Source organism: Harpia harpyja, chromosome W (genome assembly GCF_026419915.1).
Source record: "Harpia harpyja isolate bHarHar1 chromosome W, bHarHar1 primary haplotype, whole genome shotgun sequence".
NCBI classification, from domain to species: domain Eukaryota; kingdom Metazoa; phylum Chordata; class Aves; order Accipitriformes; family Accipitridae; genus Harpia; species Harpia harpyja.
The window spans coordinates 17,971,322-17,995,057 of NC_068968.1; the positions used below are offsets into that span (position 1 = coordinate 17,971,322).

The 23,736-nt window shown below is 45.2% G+C and overlaps 1 protein-coding gene across 4 annotated transcripts in view; it reads left to right on the forward strand.

Moving 5' to 3' along the window:
• The window catches only part of LOC128136228 (amyloid-beta A4 precursor protein-binding family A member 1-like), a 155,317-nt gene that overhangs the window by 108,006 nt on the left and 23,575 nt on the right, over nt 1-23,736 (forward strand). For 3 of the 4 annotated variants that reach the window (XM_052775457.1, XM_052775460.1, XM_052775459.1), the window contains 3 exons: nt 19,139-19,171; nt 20,087-20,173; nt 20,803-20,988. In XM_052775457.1, coding sequence (XP_052631417.1) covers nt 19,139-19,171; nt 20,087-20,173; nt 20,803-20,988 — 306 coding nt within the window. The remainder of the gene's footprint in view (nt 1-19,138; nt 19,172-20,086; nt 20,174-20,802; nt 20,989-23,736) is intronic. The other variant, XM_052775458.1, reaches the window with a different exon arrangement.

Here is a 23,736-nt window from a genome sequence, read left to right on the forward strand (position 1 = left end):
GGCTCTCAACCTCGAGGAGTTACCCCGGGCAGCATCCCGACCCAAGGGGAGAGTCCCTGACTGCAGACCTGCTGCTCCAAGGAGGACTGACTCAAAATGTCCTGCAGCGGGACCCCCTTTATACCCTTGTCGAATATGATCTGTGGTCATTTAATCCCTATTGGCCAAAAGGTCACTTCAGTATACCTGGCACATCTCGATTGGTCAGTTCAATTTTCAACCTGCGGCCTCTAGGGTATGGGGTTTTTTCCTCTCCTCCCTGCCTGGAGAGGTTTTGTTTCCTGTTGGGGTGGGTGTACTGCCACAGGTACACATTGGAGTTCCCCATCCTTCCGCATTACCTACCAACTGCAATTGGGTCCCTGAGGAAAAGGAGTAACCCATGCCATTTTTCCCAGCCAGTTCCTTATGTGCAGTACGGGGACCTTATCTCCTTCTGCAGTAGGCAGGGGTTTTGTTTGCGCAGGGCCAGGTCAGTTAGCAGATCCTCTGGTGTTATCAGCCACATGGCTTCTGCTAAATTTGCATCCCAGTGCTTGAATATCCCAGCACCCATGGCTCTCAGTATAAGTTGTAATAGTCCATTGTATCGTTCAATCTTCCCAGAGGCTGGTGCGTGATAGGGGATGTGATACAATCAATACCATGTTCCTTGGCCCAGGTGTCTATGAGGTTGTTTAGGAAAATGAGTCCCATTGTCTGACTCAATTCTTTCTGGGGTGCTGTGCTGCCACAGACCATGCTTTTCAAGGCTCAGGATGGTGTTTCGGGTGGTGGTATGGGTTACGACAATTTAAAGGTATTTCCATTACAATTTCCACCCCATCCCCAGTAGTCCACACATGGCCTCAAGTCTCCATCCTTCTTCTTTACAAAAAATACAAGGGCACCAAGGGGTGAAGTGGAGTATCGAATAAAACCCTGGGCTGAGCCATCCTCACTATAAGCTGTCAAGGCCACCACCTCTGGCCGTGACAGAGGATAGATACGACCCAAGGGGAGAGGAGCGTCTGGTAACAGCACTATAGACCAATGATACACCCGATGGGGGGGGGGCAGAGGGTAGGGTCGCTACTTGCTTTTGCTCAAAGACGTGCAAAAATCCCTAACTTCTGGCGGCAGTGCCCCCAACAGCCAGCAGATGGCTCGGGGACACCCGGCAGGCACTAGCCTGGAACCCTGGCCAACTACCGCCGCCAGAGCCGGCCGCGGCAGGAGGAGGGAGAGCAGGAGCAGCCCCCGCCTCAGCGGCAGGAAGGTAAATTCGTCTCTGTGCCCAAACGATACCGAAAAGCCGGTCGAAGAAACTCTCTAAGACTCGTTTTGGAGTTTTAGAAAGCAGGCATTATTTATTGCAGCGCTGGATGCACGGGGGATAGTTCCACCTAGCAGAAGGTCAAAGGTTTAAAGAAGGGTCTAGTCTTTCGTTCACCTGTCGCACCAACAACACTAATTTCTTCAGAACTACCCCCCCCCCCCCCCAAGGTGTTTAAAACTGAAAAGGTGGCTCCAGTGTCAACTAAAAATTCAGTTTTCTGTTCTCCCAGGTTAGCTGTAACCAGAAGTTCTGCTGGGAGACTCCCCTCCGGTCCCCGTCAGCTACTTTCCCAAGAAAGGGGGAACTTGCTGAGAAATTGGGATCACTTGTGACCTTGTAGGTCTCAGGGGACATTCCCCTTTCCAGTGTCCTTCTTGTTTACAGTATTCACACTGATTCGGTCCCAGGGGCTGGTTTAATCCCACTGGTGACCCCAACCCAGTTCCTCTCCCTCGTCCCATTCCTCGACCACATCCCCTTCCTCGAGGAATAACTCCTCTGCCTCGTCCCACACCAGCTCCTACTTCCAGAGCAGCTACTAACCTTGCATTCATTTTACTCTGTAATTCATCTCTATTTCTATATGCCACCCAAGCAACTTCTAATAATTTTCCCCAATCTCGAGAATCTGCTCCTTGTAATTTTTGTAATTTCCTTCTGATATCATCAGAGGATTGTCCTATAAATAAAGGAGCCAATTGAGCTTTTCCTTCTTCAGACTCAGGATCCAGATTAGTATATTTCCTAGCAGCATCTTTTAATCTGCTTAGAAATTCAGTGGGAGACTCTTTTCTGTCTTGTTTAATTTCATATAATTTAGACATGTTAATCGCCTTAGGCATAGCATTTCTGATTCAGAATAGAACCCATTTTTTATATTGATCTAGCAGTCTTCTCTGAGCCAAATTATTAGGATCTCATTTGGGATCAGTAGATGGAAAATTTTGTTCCACCGTTCCCTATAATACTCCAGAAGCCACTTGTGCTTCTACCTGGGTTTTAGCAGCCCTCCGGATCATATCTCTTTCTGTACTATCAAAAAGTACATCCATTATTACTTGTATGTCTTTCCAATCAGGATCCTGAGTCTGAATCATTGTTTCAAAAGCGTGGGCTGTTTGATCAGGGTTTTCTCAATAGCTCCCAGCTGCTACTTTCCAATTATTTAAATCCACAATAGAAAAGGGTACTTTAATAGTTGCCACATCCTCAGTCCCAAGCGCCTGACGAAGAGGATCTTGAATAACTTCGCTGTGTTTACCTCTTGTTCTCCCTGCAACAGGACTATTCATGGGCTCTCTTTCATCACTATTTCTGGGAGCAGCTCTAGGTGGGGCCCTTTGAGATCCAATTATCATTTCAGTATCATCCTCTCGTTCTTGCTCGTATAACTTTAAACATCTTTGCCCAATACAACATGCAAAACAGCACCTGTTTGTTTCCTTCTTTTTCTAAAGATAGCACAAAAGGATCACTGGGTGGCATATTAATTCCGCAATCCTTTTGCCACTCAGGATGATTCTTTAAGGTAAAGAACAAATCACAATACATAACTTCATCCCATTTCTGCTCACGTCTCAAAAATAACATAAGTTGTAACATGGTGTTATAATTTAGTGTCCCATTCACAGGCCACTTTTCCCCTTCATCAAGCTTATACAGAGGCCACCAATGATTACAATATTTAATCAAATCTTCTTTCCGCATGTTACCACCCGGGACACCCCCCAGCTGTTTCCAGTGCTTTAAAACACACCCCAGAGGTGATTTTTTAGGGAGTTCACTTGACTGTCCTGTTCCCATTATCAACACCTTCAGTATACAAAAATCAAAATCGGAAAATCAAATATCAAAGCCTAAGTCAAAATACCAAACAGAATCAATCAGAGATCTGAGGTCATATCCAAAATCAATAGTCAAATCCCAAAGCCTTAATCAAAGTACCGAGACCAAACCAAATGGGTATCTCTGTCTTTAACCAGCGAGACGAATACCCTTTACCAGAGAAGTACTTCTACCAGAATACCAGATTTTTAAGGATCCTTTTATATCTCTTCCTTGCTGACCTCTCTTAGCCAGGCTTACAGGTAAGAGTACCTGACCAGAATACCAGAACCAGATTAATCAAAAGAATGCCTTTAAAAAAAATCTTACCAGTGGCCTTGGCTTGTGAGCCCAGGGAACCGGGATCAAGGGTCTCCCCGAGAAATCTTGGTGCTGGCTGGAGGTCCTGCGATCCCACGTCCATCGAGTCTCAGAAGCCTCGTCCAATCTGGGTCGCCAAAATGATACCAAAAAGCCAGTTGAAGTGATACTGAAAAGCCGGTCGAAGAAACTCATTTTGGAGTTTTAGAAAGCAGGCATTCTTTATTGCAGCACTGGATGCACGGGGGATAGTTCCACCTAGTGTGCATACCACAGCTTTAGCACTAACAGGTTATATAGAATAACTAATTGCATATTAATCAGATTAGTATACATATACATAAAAATTATTATAACTGATTATCATAGTACTGCCTATATCCGATCATGCGCAATGAAGGATCCATTTGAGTCGAAGGGCTGCTTTTACGACCACCGACCCATTTGAAGTTCTTGTTGGCTGTCCTTAAAGTCTTTGTTCTTGTCCTTGTTCTTTGATCTTGAAGCTTAACGCAGCTTCAATCACATGTGGTCAGTCTCAACATTGTTCTCATCTAGTGTACAGGAGCATCTAGTCATAAGAGCCAAGAACTGCCAAACTTATGAGTAACTACCTCTACTAGTTAATTGCTTGGCTATACTTTTGTCTATTGTTTCAATCATAGTGTTAGGATAAGATTTCTAATAATTATTTACCAAATCTCACTTTTACAGTCACCTAGCAGCAAACCAGTTTCCACAGCTGGTACAAAGTATTAAAACCATCAAAATATTTAGACATACCATACAGAATGTATGGAAACATGCTATCACAATGAACCATTGGATCATGCCGGATTAACCAAGGCATGCCCAGGATGATTGGATAAAAGGGCATAGAGAGGACAGAAAAAGAAATAAACTCCCAGCATCCTGAGGTGATAGAGAGCTGCAGAAGCAGGGTCTGCCACTCAGTGGGACCCCCTCCCCTTGCCCCCATGGTGGGTTCCCCCTCAGTTTCCTGACTCCACAATGGCAGGTGCTGAAAGGGGCGATTCATAAAAGGGCAGAAAATCCCAACTGTCCCCGAAGGTAGCCAAACCAACCCTCTTCTCTGCTGAGCCCTCAGCAGGGGGAGAAGTGGACCGGGCAAACCCTGCCCCTATTTGCATTGCTTCCCCCACCGCCATACCTGTTCCGCCCCCAGCTAAGCAGAGAGGGCCTCCAGGGGGAACGGGGGCCCGAAGCCGGAGCAGAACCAGGCAAGAGCAGGCGCTACACCCCTTCACATGCATGTTTAATGGAAGCCTGCAAATCTGACAGCGCCAACCCCCGGGCTACATCTCTACAGATGTCACTGGCCAAGTCAAGAATATAGAGGTGTAACAAAGGGTCATCCCCACAATTCAGCTCTGACAACATGTGGATTGACATAGAATCATGGAATCATTTGGGTTGGAAAAGACCTTTAAGATCATCGAGTCCAACTGTAAACCTAACACTGCCAAGTCTAGCACTAAACCATCTCCCTAAGCGCCATACCTATATATCTTTTAAATAGCTCCAGGGATGGTGACTCAACCACTTTCCTGGGCAGCCTGTTCCAATGCTTGAGAACCCTTTCAGTGAAGAAATTTTTCCTAATATCCAATCTAAACCTCCCCTGGCACAACTTGAGGCCGTTTGCTCTTGTCCTACCTCTTGTTACTTGGGCAAAGAGACTGACACCCACCTTGCTACTATTCAGGTAGTTATAGAGAGTGATAAGGTCTCCCCTCAGCCTCCTTTTCTCCAGGCTAAACAACCCCAGTTCCCTCAGCCGCTCCTCATAAGACTTGTGCTCTAGACCCTTCACTAACTTCGTTGCCCTTCTTTGGACTCAATGTCTTTCTTGTAGTGAGGGGCCCAAAACTGAACACAGTATTAGAGGTGCGGCCTCACCAGTGCCGAGTACAGGGGGACGATCACTTCCCTAGTCCTGCTGGCCACACTATTTCTGATACAAGCCAGGATGCTATTGACCTTTTTGGCCACCTGGGCACACTGCTGGTTCATATTCAGCCGGCTGTCAACCAGCACCCCCAGGTTGTTTTCCGCCAGGCAGCTTTCCACCTGCTCTTCCCCAAGCCTGTAGCACTGCATGGGGTTGCTGTGACCGAAGTGCAGGACCCGGCACTTGGCCTTGCTGAACTTCATACAATTGGCCTCAGCCCATCAATCCAGCCTGTCCAGATCCCTCTGTAGAACCTTCCTACCCTCAAGCAGATCAACCCTCCCTCCCAAATTGGTGTCATCTGCAAACTTACTGAGGGTGCACTCGATCCCCTCGTCCAGATCATTGATAAAGATATTAAACAGAACTGGCCCCAATACTGAGCCCTGGGGAACACCACTTGTGACCGGCCACCAACTGGATTTAACTCCATTCACCACAACTCTTTGGGTCCAGCCATCCAGCCAGGTTTTTACCCAGCAAAGAGTATGCCCGTCCAAGCCATGAGCAGCCAGTTTCTCCAGGAGAATGCTGTAGGAAACGATGTCAAAGGCTTTACTGAAGTCCAGGTAAACAACATCCACAGCCTTTCCCTCATCCACTAAGCAGGTCACCTTGTCATAGAAGAAGATCAGGTTGGTCAAGCAGGACCTGCCTTTCATAAACCTATGCTGACTGGGCCTGATCACCTGCTTGTCCTGTACGTGCTGTGTGATGGCACTCAAGATGATCTGCTCCATAACCTTCCCCAGCACCAAGGTCAGACTGACAGGCCTGTAGTTCCACAGATCCTCCTTCTGGCCCTTCTTATAGATGGGTGTCACATTTGCTAACCTCCAGTCAACTGGGACCTCCCCGGTTAGCCAGGACTGTTGATAAATGATGGAAAGTGGCTTGGTGAGCACTTCCACCAGCTCCCTCCATACCCTTGGCTAGATCCCATCTGGCCCCATAGACTTGTGTATGTCTAAATGGTATAGCAGGTCACTAACCATTTCCCCTTGGATTATGGGGGCTTCATCCTGCTCCTTGTCCCTGTCTTCCAGCTCAGGGGACTGGGTACCCCGAGAACAACTGGTCTTACTATTAAAGACTGAGGCAAAGAAGTACCTCAGCCTTTTCCTCATCCTTTGTCACTATGTTTCCCCCCACATCCAATAAAGGATGGAGATTCTCCTTAGCCCTCCTTTTGTTGCTAATGTATTTATAGAAACATTTTTTATTGTCTTTTACAGCAGTAGCCAGATTAAGTTCTAGTTGGGCTTTGGCCCTTCTAATTTTCTCCCTGCATAACCTCACAACATCTTTGTAGTCCTCCTGAGTTGCCTGCCCCTTCTTCCAAAGGTCATAAACTCTCTTTTTTTTTCCTGAGTTCCAGCCAAAGCTCTCTGTTCAGCCAGGCTGGTCTTCTTCCCTGCTGGCTCATCTTTCGGCACATGGGGATGGCCTGCTCCTGTGCCTTTAAGATTTCCTTGAAGAATGTCCAGCCTTCCTGGGCTCCTTTGCCCTTCAGGACTGCCTCCCAAAGGACTCTGTCAACCAGGCCCCTAAACAGGCCAAAATTTGCCCTCTGGAAATCCAAGATGGCAGTTCTGCTAACCCCCCTCCTTACTTCTCTGAGAATCAAAAACTTTAGCATTTCATGATCGCTATGCCCAAGACGGCCTCCAACCATCACATCACCCACAAGTCCTTCTCTGTTCGGGAACAACAGGTCCAGTGGGGCACCTTTCCTAGTTGGCTCACTCACCAACTATGTCAGGAAGTTATCTTCCACACACTCTAGGAACCTCCTGGACTGTTTCCTCTCTGCTGTATTGTATTTCTAGCAGACATCTGGTAAGTTGAAGTCCCTCACGAGGACAAGGGCTAGCAATCCTGAGACTTCTCCTAGCTGCTTATAGAATATTTCATCTGCCTCTTCATCCTGGTTGGGTGGTCTATAACAGACTCCCACCATGATGTCTGCCTTTTTGGCCTTTCCCCTGATTCTTACCCATAAACACTCAACCCTTTCATCACCATTGCCAAGCTCTACACAGTCAAAACACTCCTTAACATACAGGGCTACCCCACCGCCTCTCCTTCCTTGCCTATCCCTTCTGAAGAGTTTATAGCCATCCATTGCAGCACTCCAGTTGTGTGAGTCATCCCACTACGTTTCTGTGATTGCAACTACATCATAGTTTTCCAGCTGCACAGTGGCTTCCAACTCCTCCTGTTTGTTGCCCATGCTGCGTGCATTGGTGTAGATGCAGTTCAGTTGGGCCATTGATCCTGCCACCTTTTTGGGGGGACAAGCCTTAATTCCTATGTGACTGTTGTCAGGCACTTCCGTGGTTTCTAACACATCAATAACCCTTGCATCTTTGCTGCCACGTGGATCTCCATCCCCTAACTCCGCTGAGATGGCAGACCGTGGGACCTCACTAGCACACTGTCCCTCAAGCATTGGCTTGCTGCCCCCAGGCTTATCTCTAGTGAGATAAACTCGGGAAATCCGCGGTGTACTTTCTGCCACACTCTGCCCCCTCTGGTGCAGACTGAGCAGAGGGTTAGAAAATGAGGTTGAAGCACAAGTTCCCCAAAGAAATCCATCATCCTCGCAAGCAAGGAGGTAGAACCATCCAAAACCCCATCTCCTTGAGCATGCAAAGACCTAGCCCACTGTAAGGCCTTGCCCCCTAAATGGGACAAAATAAAGCTGACCTTTGCGCAATCACTGGGAGAAGCACTATCCCAACCCTCCAAGAAAACCGCCATAAGAAATGCAAAAAGAGAGGGAGGGTTCCATATCCCCAGTAAATGGGGAGGGAGAGAACAAGCAGGGGAAAAACACCACCATGCAAAAGAATAGTAGTAGGGGGAGAACAGGGAGGTGAAACAGAGCCTGCCCTTTCTAGAGCCTCCATACAATGACAAACCTGCTCTATTGAGGCTTGAGTCTTCTCCCGTATCTCACCCAGTAACCATCTCTCATCCTCAGTTGTATATGTTCTGCACAACACTGCAGAACTTTAACACCATCCTCTGCAGACACACCTGCAGGGGCTTGGGGACCAGACCTGGTATTCCCAGCAGGGAGGGTCTCTTTAAGCTACTTGTCAGGACAGGCCCAGGACAAGAGACAAAACCTTAGGATTCAAAGGCTCTAGCAGGCAATAGCTCAAATAGGCTGAGCTCTGCCTACTAGCCAGTTTTATTAGCTCTCCTGATAACACAACAACAGCAGCTGAAGACACAGTATTTACAAAAATTCATCTTCTTTGAATGTGTAACCTTGGTAATGCCTTGGTGGTCCGTTATACATTACCTTTAAGTTGTGTGAAAACTGGTTTGGGGAAAACCAATATAACCATCATGTATCTAGTAGCACTTCATCTCACAGTAGTTATTAGCGCTGCCTTTGCTTTTCTTCATTACACTGCCTTTATCTCAACCCATGAGTTTTTCATCTTATATTCTCCCCCTGTCCTGCAGAGAAGGCAGAGTGAGAGAGCGGGTTGGTGGGCACCTGGTGGCCAGTCAAGGTCAACCCACCACACTCACTTCACAAATTAAAGTTCTACTGTATGCACCCTAATAAATGAGTAGGTATGCACATGGATGTAGCAAATTTATTTTGGAGTTGAGGTCCATGTAATTGCATTTCTGTCTTGTTAAAACCCTAGGATGTATATAGGAACTTTCTGAATTCATGAGTGAATTTCAGAAGATCACTTCTTTATTGGAATGAACTGCAGGGCATGTAATGCCACTACACATTTGTTTGACGGTTACTTCTTTTCTGCTTCTAGGTGAAATTCATGAAACTTACTTAAAAAACCCTGGGCCTTAGGGTCTCCAGTAAGGCTTTTGATACTGTCCCTCACAGCGCCCTTCTGGACAAGTTGTCCAACTGTGAGATGAACAGGTACATGGTGTGCTGGGTGAAGAACTGACTGAACAGCAAGGCTCAAAGGGTTGTAGTGAATGGGGTACATCTGGCTGGCGACCAGTCACCAGCAGTGTTCCTCAGGGTTCAATTCTAGGGCCAGTCCTGTTCAATATTTTTATTAACGATCTGGATGCAGGAGTTGAATGCGCCCTTAGTAAGTTTGCTGATGATGCCAAACTGGGAGGTGCTGTTGACTCTCTCAAGGGACAAGAGGCCTTGCAGAGGGATCTGGATAGACTGGAGCATTGGGCAATCATCAGTGGCATGAAATTTAACAAGTACAAATGCCGGATTCTGCACCTGGGACGGAGTAATGCTGGACACAAGTATAGATTGGGAGAGGAGTGGCTGGAGAGCAGCCCTGCAGAAAGGGATCTGGGGGTGCTGGCTGACGGTAAGCTCAATATGAGTCAGCAGTGTGCCCTGGCAGCCAAGAGGACAAGCCACATCCTGGGGTGCATCAAACACAGCATAACCAGCTGGTCAAGAGAGGTGATCATCCCTCTGTATTTAGCATTGTTGCGGCCTCACCTTGAGCACTGTGTGCAGTTCTGGGCCCCACAGTTTAAAAAAGATGTTAAGGTCCTTGAATGTGTCCAGAGGAGGGCAACAAAGCTGGTGAAAGGGCTGGAAGGCATGTCCTATGAGGAGCGGCTAAAGAATCTGGGTTTGTCTAGTTTGGAGAAAAGGAGGCTGCGGGGTGACCTCATTGCTCTCTGCAGCTTCCTGAGGAGGGGAAGTGGAGAGGGAGGTGCTGATCTCCCTGGTATCCAGTGACAGGATGCGTGGGAATGGTTCAAAGCTGCGTCAGGGGAGGTTCAGACTTGACATTAGGAAGCATTTCTCTACCGAGAGGGTGGTCAAACACTGGAACAGTCTTCCTAGAGAGGTGGTCAATGCCCCATGCCTGTCAGTGTTTAAGAGGCATTTGGACATTGCCCTTAATAACATGCTGTAACTTTTGGTCAGCCCTGAAGTGGTCAGGCAGTTGGACTAGATGTTTGTTGTAGGTCCCTTCCAACTGGAACTATTCTATTCTGTTCTAATTTTTAGATTCAAGATTATAAAGTTCTTTTTAATGGGCAACTTAAAAGAAGCTTTGTCTCCTGTACAAGAATCAGCCCAGTAGGGGGTTGGCCTTCCTTGGCAAGGGTACACTGCTGCCTCATGGTCAACTTGTTATCCATTAAGATGCCCAGATCCTTTTCATGAGGTTCCTCTCTGCCCATTTCTCCAGCCTGTTGGAGTCCCTCTGAATGGCAGCACACTCATCTGGTGTATCAGCCACTCTTCCCAGTTTTGTAGCATCTACGACCTTGCTGACACACAGGGTACACTCTGTCCTGTCATCTAGGTCATTAATGAAGATGTTAATCAGTATTTGAGCCAGTATTAACCTCTTTGCCACACTGCTGTTAACCAACCTCCAGATAGACTTTGTGATTCTGATCACAACCCTTTGAGCCTGTCACTTCACAGTTTCCAGTCCACCCAAATGTCCACTTATCTAGTTGGTACTTCATCAGTTTGTCTATGAGGATGTTATGGGAGACGGTGTCAAAAGTCTTACTAAAGTCAAGATAAACAACAGCCACTGCTCTCCCCTCATCCACCAAGCCAGTCACCTCATCGTAGAAGGCTATCAGGTTGGTCAGACATCATTTCCCCTTCATAAATCCATGCTGACTACTCCCGATCACCTTCTTGTCCTTCATGGGCCTGGAAATGGTCTCCAGGATTAGTTGCTCCATCACCTTCCCAGGGATCAAGATGAGGCTGAACAGGCCTGTAGTTCCCTGGATCCTCGTTCTTGCCCTACTTGAAGATAGGACTGACATTTGCTTTCCTCCAGTTGTCAGGAACCTCTCCTTATTGCTATGACCTTTCAAAGATAATTGAGATTGGCCTTGCAATGACATCAGCCAGCTCCCTCGGCACTCGTGGGTGCATCCCATCATGCTCCATGGACTTGTGTTTGTCCAGTTTGTTTAAATATTCCTTAACCTGATCCTCCTCCACCGATCACAAGTCTGCCTTGCCCTGGACTTTCCCACTTGTTTCAGGGACATGGGGTTCCTGAAGGCAAGTCTTACCAGTAAAGACCAAGGCAAAGAAGGTATTGAGTACTTCAGCCATGTCCTTTGTGACCAGGTCCTCATTCCCATTCAGCAGAGGGCCCACATTTTCCCTAGTCTTCCTTTTGCTGCTGATATACCTGTAGAAACCTTTCTTGTTGCCTTTCATGTCCCTCACCAGATTCAAATCCAGGTGGGCTTTGGCTTTCCTAACCCCATCCCTGCACACTTGGATTGTGTCTCTATATTCCTCCCAGGTCACTTTTCCCTGCTTCCACCTCCTGTATGCTTCCTTTTTATGTTTGAGTTTAGTCAGGAGCTCTTTGTTCATCCATGCAGTCCTCCTGCTGCCTTTGCTTGATATCCTGCTCTTTGGGATGGACTGTTCTTGAGCTTGGAGGAAGTGATCCTTGAAAATCAGCCAGTTCTCTTGGACCCCTCTTCTCCCAAGGACCATCTCCCATTGGATGCTTCCATGCATATTCCTGAATAGGCCAAACCTGCTCTCCTGAATTCCAGGGTTGTGATCTTGCTTAATGCTTTGTTTCCCTCCTCTCGGGATCCTGAACTCATCTGCCATCTCATGGTCACTGCAGCCAAGGCTGCCCCCGACCTTCACATCCCTGACCAGTTCTTCCTTGTTTGTAAGTATGAGGTTCAGCAGAGCACCTCTACGTTGGCTCCTCAATCATCTGCATCAGGAAGTTGTCATCAATGCAGTCCAGAAACCTCCTGGATTGCTTGTGGCCTGCTGTGTTATCCCTCCAACAGATATCGGGGTGGTTCCAGTCCCCTATGAGGACCAGAGCCTGCGAACATGAGGCTTCTTCCAGTTGTCTGAAGAAGGCCTCATCTACTTCTTCCTGATCAGGTGATCTATAGCAGACACCCACCACAGTGTTGTCCACATTGGTCTGCCCACTAATCACGACCCATAAGCTCTCAGCTGGCTCATCACCCATCCCTACTCAGGGCTCCATGCATTCCCGCTGTTCTCTCACATAAAGGGCAACTGCCCCTCCTCAACTTCCTGGCCTGTCCTTCCTAAAGAGCCTGTATCCATCCACTGCAGCACTCCAGTTGTGTGAGCTATCCCACCATGTCTCCATGATCCCAATGAGTTCATAACCCTGTAACTGCACACAGAACTCTAATTCCTCCTGTTTGTTCCCCATGCTGTGTGCATTAGTGTACAGACACTTCAGAGAGGCACCCAGCTGTGCTGGTTTCCCAGAAAGGGTATGAGAGCTTTCCCCACAGTTCTGTCTGGTAGGCACTTTCTTTTTTATGTGGATACCCTTGGGGTGGGCCCCCTTCAGCCCTGTTTTATTGATTACAAGGTCCCTTCTGTTCACATTATCCCACACTCTTTGCTTGCCAACCTGGTCCACCCTTTCCTCAGGTGATTGTTGGTCGCTCTCTCCCTTCCCCGTCCTTCCTAGTTTACCCCAGGTTGGCCAGCCTGTTGGCAAAAAAGCTTTTGCCCCATTATTCAGGTGGATCCCATCTCTTCCAAGGAATCTTCGATCCTCAAAGAGGGTCCCATGGTCATAAAAACTAAAACCCTGTTGCCGACACCAGCTGTGCAACCTATTGTTGACCTGCAGGATCCATCCAGTCCTCCTCAAGCCCTTCCCCCTCACCAGCAGGATAGAGGAGAACACCACCTGGACCTCCATGCCCTTGACCATTGCCCCCAGAGCCATGTAGTCACGCTTGATACTTTCCAGGTCACCCCTGGCAGTGTCATTGGTGCCCACATGGAAGAGCAGCAGGGGATAATAGAGCCCATCAAGCCTCAGCTGTCTTGCAACAGCATCCTGGATCCAAGCCCCAGCCTCCATCCCCTGCAGCAGGGAGTCTCCCACTACTATCGCTTGCAGTTTCCTCCTGTTTTTCCTGCATGTCTTAGGTCCAGCTGGCTTGAGTGCATTGTTGGACAAAGCTCCCAGGCCCTTGTCAGCTATGAGGGCACTGACTCTGTCCTGTGATTGCAAATTTTGAGGTGGAGCAGGAGCCTTCCTCCTGGTGCCAGAAGTCACAAGCTTCCAGTCTTTGCCATCATGGAAGTCTCAGAGATCTGGTTGACCTCCTTCTTCTCATCTCTGATGCTGCGCAGTCTTTTGACATCCTCCTGCAGCTTCTTAACTTGGCAACACAGATCCTCAATGAGCACACAACTCCTGCGGACTAGAAGACTGTCTCCCAGTGCCCTGGCCTCAGCAAGAGGCCCCAGGCACCCCCTGCAGAGCTGCATTCTCCTTCTGGAGCTCTGTCTGGGTCAAAACCTGTGATGTTACAGGGTCAGTTGTTCCAATGGCTGCTAGGGACCATGCCCTGTGGTGTATCACCACCATTGCTGAGGAAGTATATTCTGTTCTGAGCAGAGTTGCTGGTCCCCTTCTTTGTGTCCTTCTGTGCAAACTGCTGCATCTGATGGCTGTTTCTGTTGGCAGTGCTCTGCAGCACAGATTTAATTTAGGTTGGAAGAGACCTCTGGAAGTCTCTGGTCTAACCTCCTGCTCAAAGGAGGGCCAACTTAGAACAGATTGCTCAGGGCCTTTTCCAGTCATGTTTTGGATATATCCAAGGACAGAGATCCCACAACCTCTGGGCCCCTGTTCCAGTGTCTGACCACCCTCATGATGAAAAACATTTTCCTCATATCTAATTGCAATTTCCCATGTTCCAACTTGTTCCAGTTGCTTCTCATCCTATCCCTGCGTGCCTCTGAGAAGCCTGGCTCTGTCTTCTCTACACCCTCCCATTAGCTAGCTGTAGACAGTAATAAGATCTCCCGAGCCTTCTCTTCTTAAGGCTGAACAAAACCAGCTCTCTCAGACTTTCCTCGTATGTCATGTGTGCCAGGGCCCTAATCATGTTGGTGGGTTCTGCTGGACTTGCTCCAGTGTGTCCATGTCTTTCTTGTACTGGGGGGCCCAAAACTGGACATGGTACTCCATATGCAGTCTCACAAGTGGCAAAAAGAGGGGGCAGAATAATTTCCTTCACCCTGCTGGTGCCCCTCTTGCTAATGCAGCCTAGTATGGGGTAGGCCGCCTTTGCCGCAAGGGCTCACTGCTGCTTCATCATCCACTTGTCCACCAGGACCCCCAGGTCCTTTTCTGCAAAGCTGCTTTCTAGCCAGTTGGCTCCAACCTGTCCTGTTGAATGGGGTTATTCCTCCCCAGGTGCAGGATTTGCTTTTGCCTTTGTTGAACTTCATGAAATTTGTCAGTTCATTTCTCCAGCACCAATATTCCTGTTGCCTAGCTGCTTTGTGGAATGCTTCTTAAACTGTACAACTCTTAAAAGTATTCAAACAGTAATTGTGCTTTCAGCTATATCATTTAAATATATACCTGCTAAAATACAGAAGGAGGGCACTTGGAAAAGAAACAGGGTTATAGGGTTGCATACTGGAGATCATGGTTTAGGTCAAGTAGACCATCCACTCTGAATTCCTTAAGTCTCGTTGGAATGTTTTTTGTTCTTCAGTCTCCCAAGGATAATGTGTTTCCTGCAACATTGGTGAATGCTTTTTAGAGGCTACTTCTACACTGACATGAAAAATCCTATGGCATATTTTTGCATTTACTTAAAACTGTCATGCCATACAGCTGAGCATAATGAACACTAGCGATGTTTGTATACCTTTGTAAAGTGCCTCTGTGCAAAATCCTAAATTGCTGCCATTTTGGAGCAAATGGGACCTCATCAACCTTTGAACCAACAGAATATTTTTCAAGCCTTTAGTTTAGAAATACTGTGATGTCATAAAACCAGCTTTATCTGTTATGCAACCTCCTCCATGCACTGCAGTTTGGAAATACTGCTCTAAAATACTGCTTTTAAAGAAGTCGTGACAGACTCTGAAGCCACATTTCTGGACTATGTTTCTTCAGATTTTATTTGTGAAATTTCACTTAATGGATGGGATAGCACAATGGAGCTTTGTTTTTTAAACAGTCTGTAATGCAATCAGAAATAATCAAAAAACATTTTTCATGGGCTATATACAAAAAATAAGAGCCTGCAGGTTGCAGTTTGGGAGTATCTGCTCTAGATGAAGTAGCTTCTGGGTTAACTCAGGTTTGCTCATAATTTAAAACTAGGCCAGAACCTTTAGAACATTTGGATTCCACCCTCTTATGGTTATCTTGTTCTTGTAAGGTTATTTCAAATCATTGCTGTGACAGTTGTGCAAACCTCCCCATTTAGTGTGGTAAGAGACTGAGGTTGTGCTTGTTTTCCAAAACCAAAAGACTTATTTGAATACTTCACCAATAATAAGCAGCTTTGTTGATCTAAAAATTGATGTAAATTGATTTGTTTTGGATGAAAGCTGCTCTCGGTAACTTTCACCTCCTGCAAATATGGTGCAAAGTATTTGGTGGAAGCTTAGCAGATTTGTTTTCAGTGTCTGCACTCGGTCTGTTAGCTTATCAAACTGTTACATGTTGTACAGTACTTTCTGAAAATGCAAATGTCAGATTGAATTAGTTTAAAATTAGGTCAGTTGTCAGTATCATTTCCCACTGTCCTAGTGCTTACCCTATGCTCTACCATGAGCTTTCATACAGGGTGTTTGTTCCCTTTGTTCTTACTTTAATAGAATACATGAAACAAAAAAAAAGAACAGTTCTTTTGTCTTGTGGCTGCAAACACTGTCTGAACATTCCACAATGATGTAAACTTATTTTATCATAATGGATTTACTGTGGTTTGAGAGTATGTGCTTAGCTAGTCCTGCGAGGAGCAGGGAGTTGGACTCAATGATCCTTATGGGTACCTTCCAACTAGAGATATTCTCTGATTCTATGATTCTGATTTTAAAGCAAAAATGACTTGATGGTGTGGTAGGATTTGTCAGATCATGCCTCTTGCATAGACAGTTGCTTTCATGGCTTACTTTCCTTTGTTAGATGGTTACAAATGTCGACTTCTTTCATGACATTTCTTTACCATGAATTATTTCTTAAACATGAGTAGCTGTTCTATACCATTACATTAGTTTTATGAAATATTAGAAAAACGTTCACTAAGAAGCTGAAATAAATCTGCAGTCTGAGGCTGTTCCCATTGAATTTGAGAGCAGAGTTCTGAATGAAGTGCATAATAGGGTATTTTGAGTCACCTTTGACATAGTGTCTGGACTGTGGAGTTCTAGCTCAAAATTTTTTTCCTTTCTATTTTTGACACGTGCTTTTCTTTTTTCGTGTGTGAGATCCATCATTGTGTATAGTTTCTAGTTTTGTCTGGAAAAGAATCTGATTTTGGGGAACAGTTGCAATTGCTTATCTGTGGAGTTTAAAAAAATAAAAATAAATCCTACCAGTGTGTGCAGAAGCTGTTGTTCAGGATATGTATGCTATTTCTTAATGTCAGTGTCAATTAATTTAATGGAGAGCCTTCAGTATGAGCCAGTTCCAATTACTTTTGCAATAGCCTGGTGATATAGCAAACTATAGCATATTTCTCTATCTGAAAAAGATTATTAGTAATGTGAAAATGCTTGGTTTTATTTGTAAATAAGAAACAGAATCTAATTTTTCAGTGGCTGCTTTCACACTGGTTTAAAGTAAATCTGGCAGACTTAAGTTGTGAGCATGAACATAAAATGTTGAGTGCGTCCATGATTCAAGCTTTCTGTTTGCAGTTCCTAATACTAATTAGTCATAAATCTTTATCTATAAAGTGTTACCCTGTAGTCCTGTAATACTGTATTTCCACTGGTAGTTTTGTGTTGTTTGCAAGGCCTCAGGACTGAAGTTTGTCAGGCCTGCTCTGTCTGAACTTTTCTTGATCTGTCCATAGCTTTGTTTTAACTTGGTTTAGCTGTAACAGCAATTTTTATAATTGATCAGGTGTCTATGGATAATATGATTTTCCTTTGTTTATCTTTGTATGGTGCCACCATGGTTTTATGATTCTAACATAATAATGTAGTGTAGAGAAATACAGGCCTGGTATGATACCAGAGGCCTTGAGAATTTGAGACACGGGATGCGGTGTAGAGGAGTACAGGCATGGGATGATAAGAGATGGGGCACAGGCTTTTGGCACCAGAGACCCCATGGCTATAAACCCACCAGTGGTCAGTTAAAGAAATGCAAACCTGGAGCTGGACAAAACTGATTTTAGGGGTAACAGAGAATATTGAAATAGTACCTAGCATCTGTAAAAAGCCACCATATATAGTAAATTCGGATGAACCTGGAGCTGCAGACCAATGAAGAAAGAGCAAAGATTGTAAAAGCATGTTAGCAAACATAAACAAATTACTCCAAGTGGATCCTGGAGTGAAGAAGAAGCCACCAACATGAACACCATATTCTTCCTGGTGAAGGACTCCAGATGCTGACAACTTGCTGTAGCACTCCCACACCCCACACCCCACACCCCCCCACCAGAATGAAACCACCTACTTCAGGCCCAAGAAGAGCAGTGGAAGGGTGAACACAACACCAAGAACAGGGGTAGAAACTAAGGAGTGGGTGTATAACAATTTGAACTTTACTATTAATCTTTCTTTTTCTGTAATAGTTAGTTCCGGACTAATAATGGTTAGACTGTTAAGACTTCAATTATACTAACAATAAATTCTTGAATATATATATTAAAAAAAAGAGGTGTGCTTCCCCTTTGACTGTAAACAAGATTTTGAGCATAATAGGTCTTGGCATAATAGGCCCCTGCCCCCTCACAGAACACCTCTTAACTTAATTATCTAAGAAGAGATGTTCATCTTGGAAGTAAAAAGGATATCTGCCAGTTGGGTGAATCTTGCATTTCTTCAATAAGCAGGTCTATAAGTTCAGGTCTTTAGAGTCCTTGGGTTTATATTTAAACCAACTGCAAAGCAATAGAATGGCAATGATGCTTATTTTCAATCATTGTTGTCACAGTAATAGTACATAAGAGGTTTTCATGGGATTAGGATGAAATATCTTTGGTTATAAAGCAGTTAGAGTTACAGTAATACTGCTTCATGATAAGAGACAATTTCAGGTGTTTATTATCTCCCCCATTCTTGGAGGAATGTGATGGTATAGAAATATCCTTATGAAGGTGTCGCAGAAAAACCTGGTCTCCAAATGCATGGGCATATTTGCATAGGAGGAGATGTAGTTTGGGGCAGAAGGGTTCAGTCAGATATAACTTCTATTTTTTTTTCCAGGAAAATTTAACATATTTCTGTGTTTGGGATTAAAGATTGCATGCTTTGTGATTTATGATTCCATGTGTGCGCAAGACCATTAAGCAATTTGTATTTAAATTCTTTAAACCTGAGAAAGTTGGAATAATAATGGGTGGGATTCTTTTCTTGCATCTTATGCTGACTTGACTTTGGAGGAGCCACTCTCAATTTGTACTGCTGTAAATGAGGAAAGGCTCTTGGAGAGTGGGGGAGGAAACTGTTTCTTCAGAGTAATGTTTAAATGGGGAAAAATTCCTTTTATATACTCTCCTGGTGCAGATCTCTTCATTTTTAAAAAACTGTTAAACATGAAACTTTTCTTTTTTCTCAAACCAAAAAGAAAAGGAGGAAATTAATCTAAGCAGAGACTAATTCAGAACAACTAATAGATTGAGCCCTGGCATTAGTGTATAGATTCCTGTTTGACTTAAGAGTCTTTGCAAGTTCTTCTCTAACTATTTTCCATCTCTGTTTATTACATGCTAAACAGATGGCCCAGAAATTAGCCAAAGGCAGGAAGAAGGTGCAGTACAACCACCATCAGCTTGATGTTATGTCTGTTCTTTTGTTTGCTTTGTTGGGGTTTTTTTTCCTTTTTATTTTGTGCTTTGCTTTTCTGCATCCAGCAAGGTTTTTTAGGTTTATTTCTGAGCTACCATATCAGTTAACATTTCTCAGGAATCAATTGCCTGGTTGGCTGTCATTAGCCATTGCTTATCATTAGCCATTTTGTGTTAGAAATAGGGTAAAGATTGGACTTATCAATCAAAGGGATACAGGTAGTACCGAAAACACATACCAAAGAAATAGGACTGATGTGTCAAAGGTTTTATTCTGTAAACTGGCCAAGTAAAAAAAAAAATGCTTTTTTATTCCTCTATAGAGTGTTTTGCTTGATTCACAGCTGTGTCAAATAAAGGAAAAAAGTATAGACACACAATTATATGCTGACTGACTCATATTTTAGTAATATGTTATGATTATGGAGTTCTTAAATAGTTATCAGATTTTTAAAAAGGCACTTAAAATTGCAAGCATTTGCTTTTTGTTTACGAAGGTACGGCTTCTGGAGGGAGTTAGCATGTTAATAGTATGTCGTCTGACTGTGAAGACCCTCTTGCCAGAACTGCAGTAGAAGTTATTTAAAACTGCACCTGTGGTACACATTTTTCCATTATTTTGAGCAGTCACTGTTGTTAAGCCCCTGTATGGGAAGGGAGGTCAGAATGGCCTTTATGGGATTAAAAATTTTACAAATTGCATCTAACCCACTTTCATATCTAATACAGGGTTTCCATATCTTTTTGTTTATCTTTAGTTTCTGCAATTTAATACTTTGTTTTGAATTGCTGTTCTGGTGACTGTGTCTTGTTTGTGATCTAATATCATTATTAAGGGTGTTACCTAATGTTACTGACTCTATTCCATTTATTTGCAGGCTCCAGAAGGTGAATCTCAACCCATGACTGAAGTGGACCTCTTCATTTCTACGCAGAGAATAAAAGTATTGAATGCAGACACACAGGTATGGACAAAGAAGCACCTTTGCCAGGTCAGGCCTTGTCAGTGTTATAATAATAGTCCTTTGAAATAGACTTTCATCTACCTGCCAAAATTTGACTTTCAGGGAGTGCTGGCTCTTATAGTTCCCTCCAAGACTTCCTGGTCAGAAATCTATGCTCGAGAACCATGTCACACATGGAATTAATCAGAGTTGTCTGATTTGGCAGGTATGCAAATTGCAGTCAGCCCAAAAGATAAGAAGCTTTGTTCACATTATACAGCATTCTAGGCAGTCTAGTACCATAATATGACGAGTACCAATTGTCCCCAGACAAGCCTAAAGTATTTGGTTGTGATAACTAATTTGAAGTCCTTAGTCCTCAGCATGTTGTGTGTGTTCAGGCCAAGATACCCAAGTCTTTGTGTTCTTTTCCAGAGTAACTTTCATTTTCAAAATGTGCTTTTTCTTGAAAGTGAGGCTGTTGGTTCCTCTTGGCACCTCCTTTCATACAGGAGACTTTTTTCCTTTTTGTAGACATTTACTTAATAAAGGTGTCATACTGCCATTAATCTCTTTATAAAACACCAAAAGTGCAATAAGAATTTGCTTAAAACAGTGTCTGATATGATACCATTTTTTCTATCCTCCAGGAAACTATGATGGATCATCCTCTGAGGACCATTTCTTACATTGCGGATATAGGGAATATAGTTGTTCTGATGGCTCGTAGACGAATGCCGCAATCAAATTCCCGGGACAATGTGGAAGCATCTCACCCTTCCCAAGATGGAAAAAGGCAATACAAAATGATTTGCCATGTCTTCGAGTCTGAGGATGTAAGGATTTTTTTTTACCTTGTGATTTTTCTAGGAGGTAAAATGTGAGCACATCTTGACAGGCTTGAAAGTCTATAGCAAATGGTCCTCTTTGGCTTGTTTGTTAATTGCATAAAATATTTCATCGAAGTAGAAGAACTTGCTTTCTCTTTGCATGAGGGAACCCTGTGCTTTACTTGCAAAGCCAGTATTTATAGAACTTCCTTTATTTCAAGTTAATTTAATACTTTCCTACAGACAGTGAGGGGCAGATTCTAAAAGAACACTGTTGCCACAGCTTACATATACCAGCTCCGGATTTGTGAGAGTGAGCATCCATCAAAGCAGCTTATTTTCATAGGGAGCTTCCATTTCCTAGTGTTGCCATGAGGATCGCTGATATATGCCATAAAGGAATGTTTGGGGCTTTTTTTGTTTCTTGGGTTTTCCTTTTGATATGATGATGGAGTTCAGAAGGAGTAGCTGAAATTATTCCCCCCCCCGGTATGATCTTCTCCATAATTTGTCCAGGTACTGAGGTTAGTCTAACAGGTCTGTAGTTTCCTGGGTCTTCCCTCATGCCCTTCTTGTAAATTGGAATAACATTGGATAGCTTCCAGTCAGTGGGGACCTCCCAGATTCTCAAGACCTTTGGTAGATGATTGAGAGGGGTCCTGCTGTAACATCCACTAGCTCCTTCAGTACTCTGGGATGAATCCCATCAGGCCCCATGGACTTATGAACATTTAACTGATACAACTGGTGCCTCACAATTTCAGTGTCCACAAATGGAAAGTCACTGTTCCCACAGTCATGGTCCTCCAACTCAGAGGGCCGGGCAGCCCAAGGTCTATCAGTATTATTACAGCATTGAATGCCTCTGCTTATCATCCCTATTAGGTGACCATCTTCAACAAGTATCAGTCCAATGTATTCTTTAGACCTCCTCTTGCTATTAACATACTTAAAAAAGCCTTTCTTGTTGTCTGACACAACCTTGGCCAGTTTCAACTCTAGTTGAGCTTTGACCTTTCGTGTCTTTTCCCTGCATATGTGAACCATGGCTCTGTAATCTTCCTGCGAAGCCTGACCTTGCTTCCAGAGATCATGCAATTTCTTTTTCCTCCTGAGTTCCAAGAGGAGTTCCCTGTTCAGCCAAGCTGGTCTTCTGCCCCGCTTGCTTGACTTGCGACACAGTGGAATTGCCTGCTCCTGTGCTTTTAAAAAGTGGTTCTTAAAGACTGACCAGCTGTGGTGGGTTGACCCTGGCTGGATGCCAGGTGCCCACCAAAGCTGCTCTATCACTCCCCCTCCTCAACTGGACAGGGGAGAGAAAATATAACAAAGGCCTTGCGGGTTGAGATAAGGACAGGGAGAGATCACTCAACCAATTAACGTCATGGGCAAAACAGACTCGACTTGGGGAAAATTAACTCAATTTATTACCAATCAACCAGAGGAGGGTAATGAGAAATAAAACCAAATCTTAAAACACCTTCCCCCCACCCCTCCCTTCTTCCCAGGCACAGCTTCACTCCCGAATTTCTCTACCTACCCCCCACCAGCAGCACAGGGGGATGGGGAATGGGGGTTACGATCAGTTCATCACATGTTGTCTCCGCCACTTCATCCTCTTCAGGGGCAGGACTCCTCACACTCTTCCCCTGCTCCAGCATAGAGTCCCTCCCACGGGAGACAGTCCTCCACGAACTTCTCCAACATGGGTCCTTCCCACAGGCTGCAGTTCTTCATGAACTGCTCCAGCATGGGTCCTTTCCACAGCATGCAGTCCTTCAGGAGCACACTGCTCCAGTGTGGGTCCCCCATGGGGTCACAAGTCCTGCCAGAAAACCTGCTCCAACGTGGGCTCCTTTCTCTATGGGTCTGCGGGTCCTGCCAGGAACCTGCTCCAGCGCGGGGTTCCCACGGGGTCACAGCCTCCTTTGGGCACATCCACCTGCTCCAGCGTGGGGTCCTCCATGGGCTGCAGGTGGATATCTGCTCCACCGTGGACCTCCATGGACTGCAGGGGGACAGCCTGCCTCACCATGGTCTTCACCACGGGCTGCAGGGGAATCTCTGCTCCGGCGCCTTGAGCACCTCCTCCCCCTCCTTCTTCACTGACCTTGGTGTCTGCAGGATTGTTTCTCTTACATGTTCTCACTCCTCTCTTCGGCTGCCATTTCTGCGCCCGCTGCAACTTTTTTTTTTTCCTTCTTAAATATGTTATCACAGAGGCGCTACCACTATCGCTGATAGGCTCAGCCTTGGCCAGTGGCGGGTCCGTCTTGGAGCTGGCTGGCATTGGCTCCATGGGACATAGGGGAAGCTTCTAGCAGCTTCTCACAGAAGCCACCCCTGTAACCCCCCTGCTACCAAAACCTTGCCACACAAACCAAATACACCAGCACTCGTGGACTCCTAAGCCCTCAAAAGCAGATTCCCACGGTACTCTGCTAACTAGCTCCCTGAATAGCTCTAAAGTTTGCTCTCCTGAAGTCCAGGGTAGCAACTCTGCTGACCTTTTTTCTCATTACACTGAAAATTTTAAACTCGACCATTTCATGATCACTGTGGCCAAGACAGCCACCTACCATGACATCCCCCACGAGTCCTTCTCTATTCACAAACAGCAAGTCTAGGAGGGCATCTTTCCTAGTTGGCTCACTGAGTAATTGTGACAAGAAGTTACCTCCTACAAACTTCAAGAATTTCCAAGACCTGCTCATCACAGCAGTATCATATTCCCAGTTGATGTCTGGAAGCTGA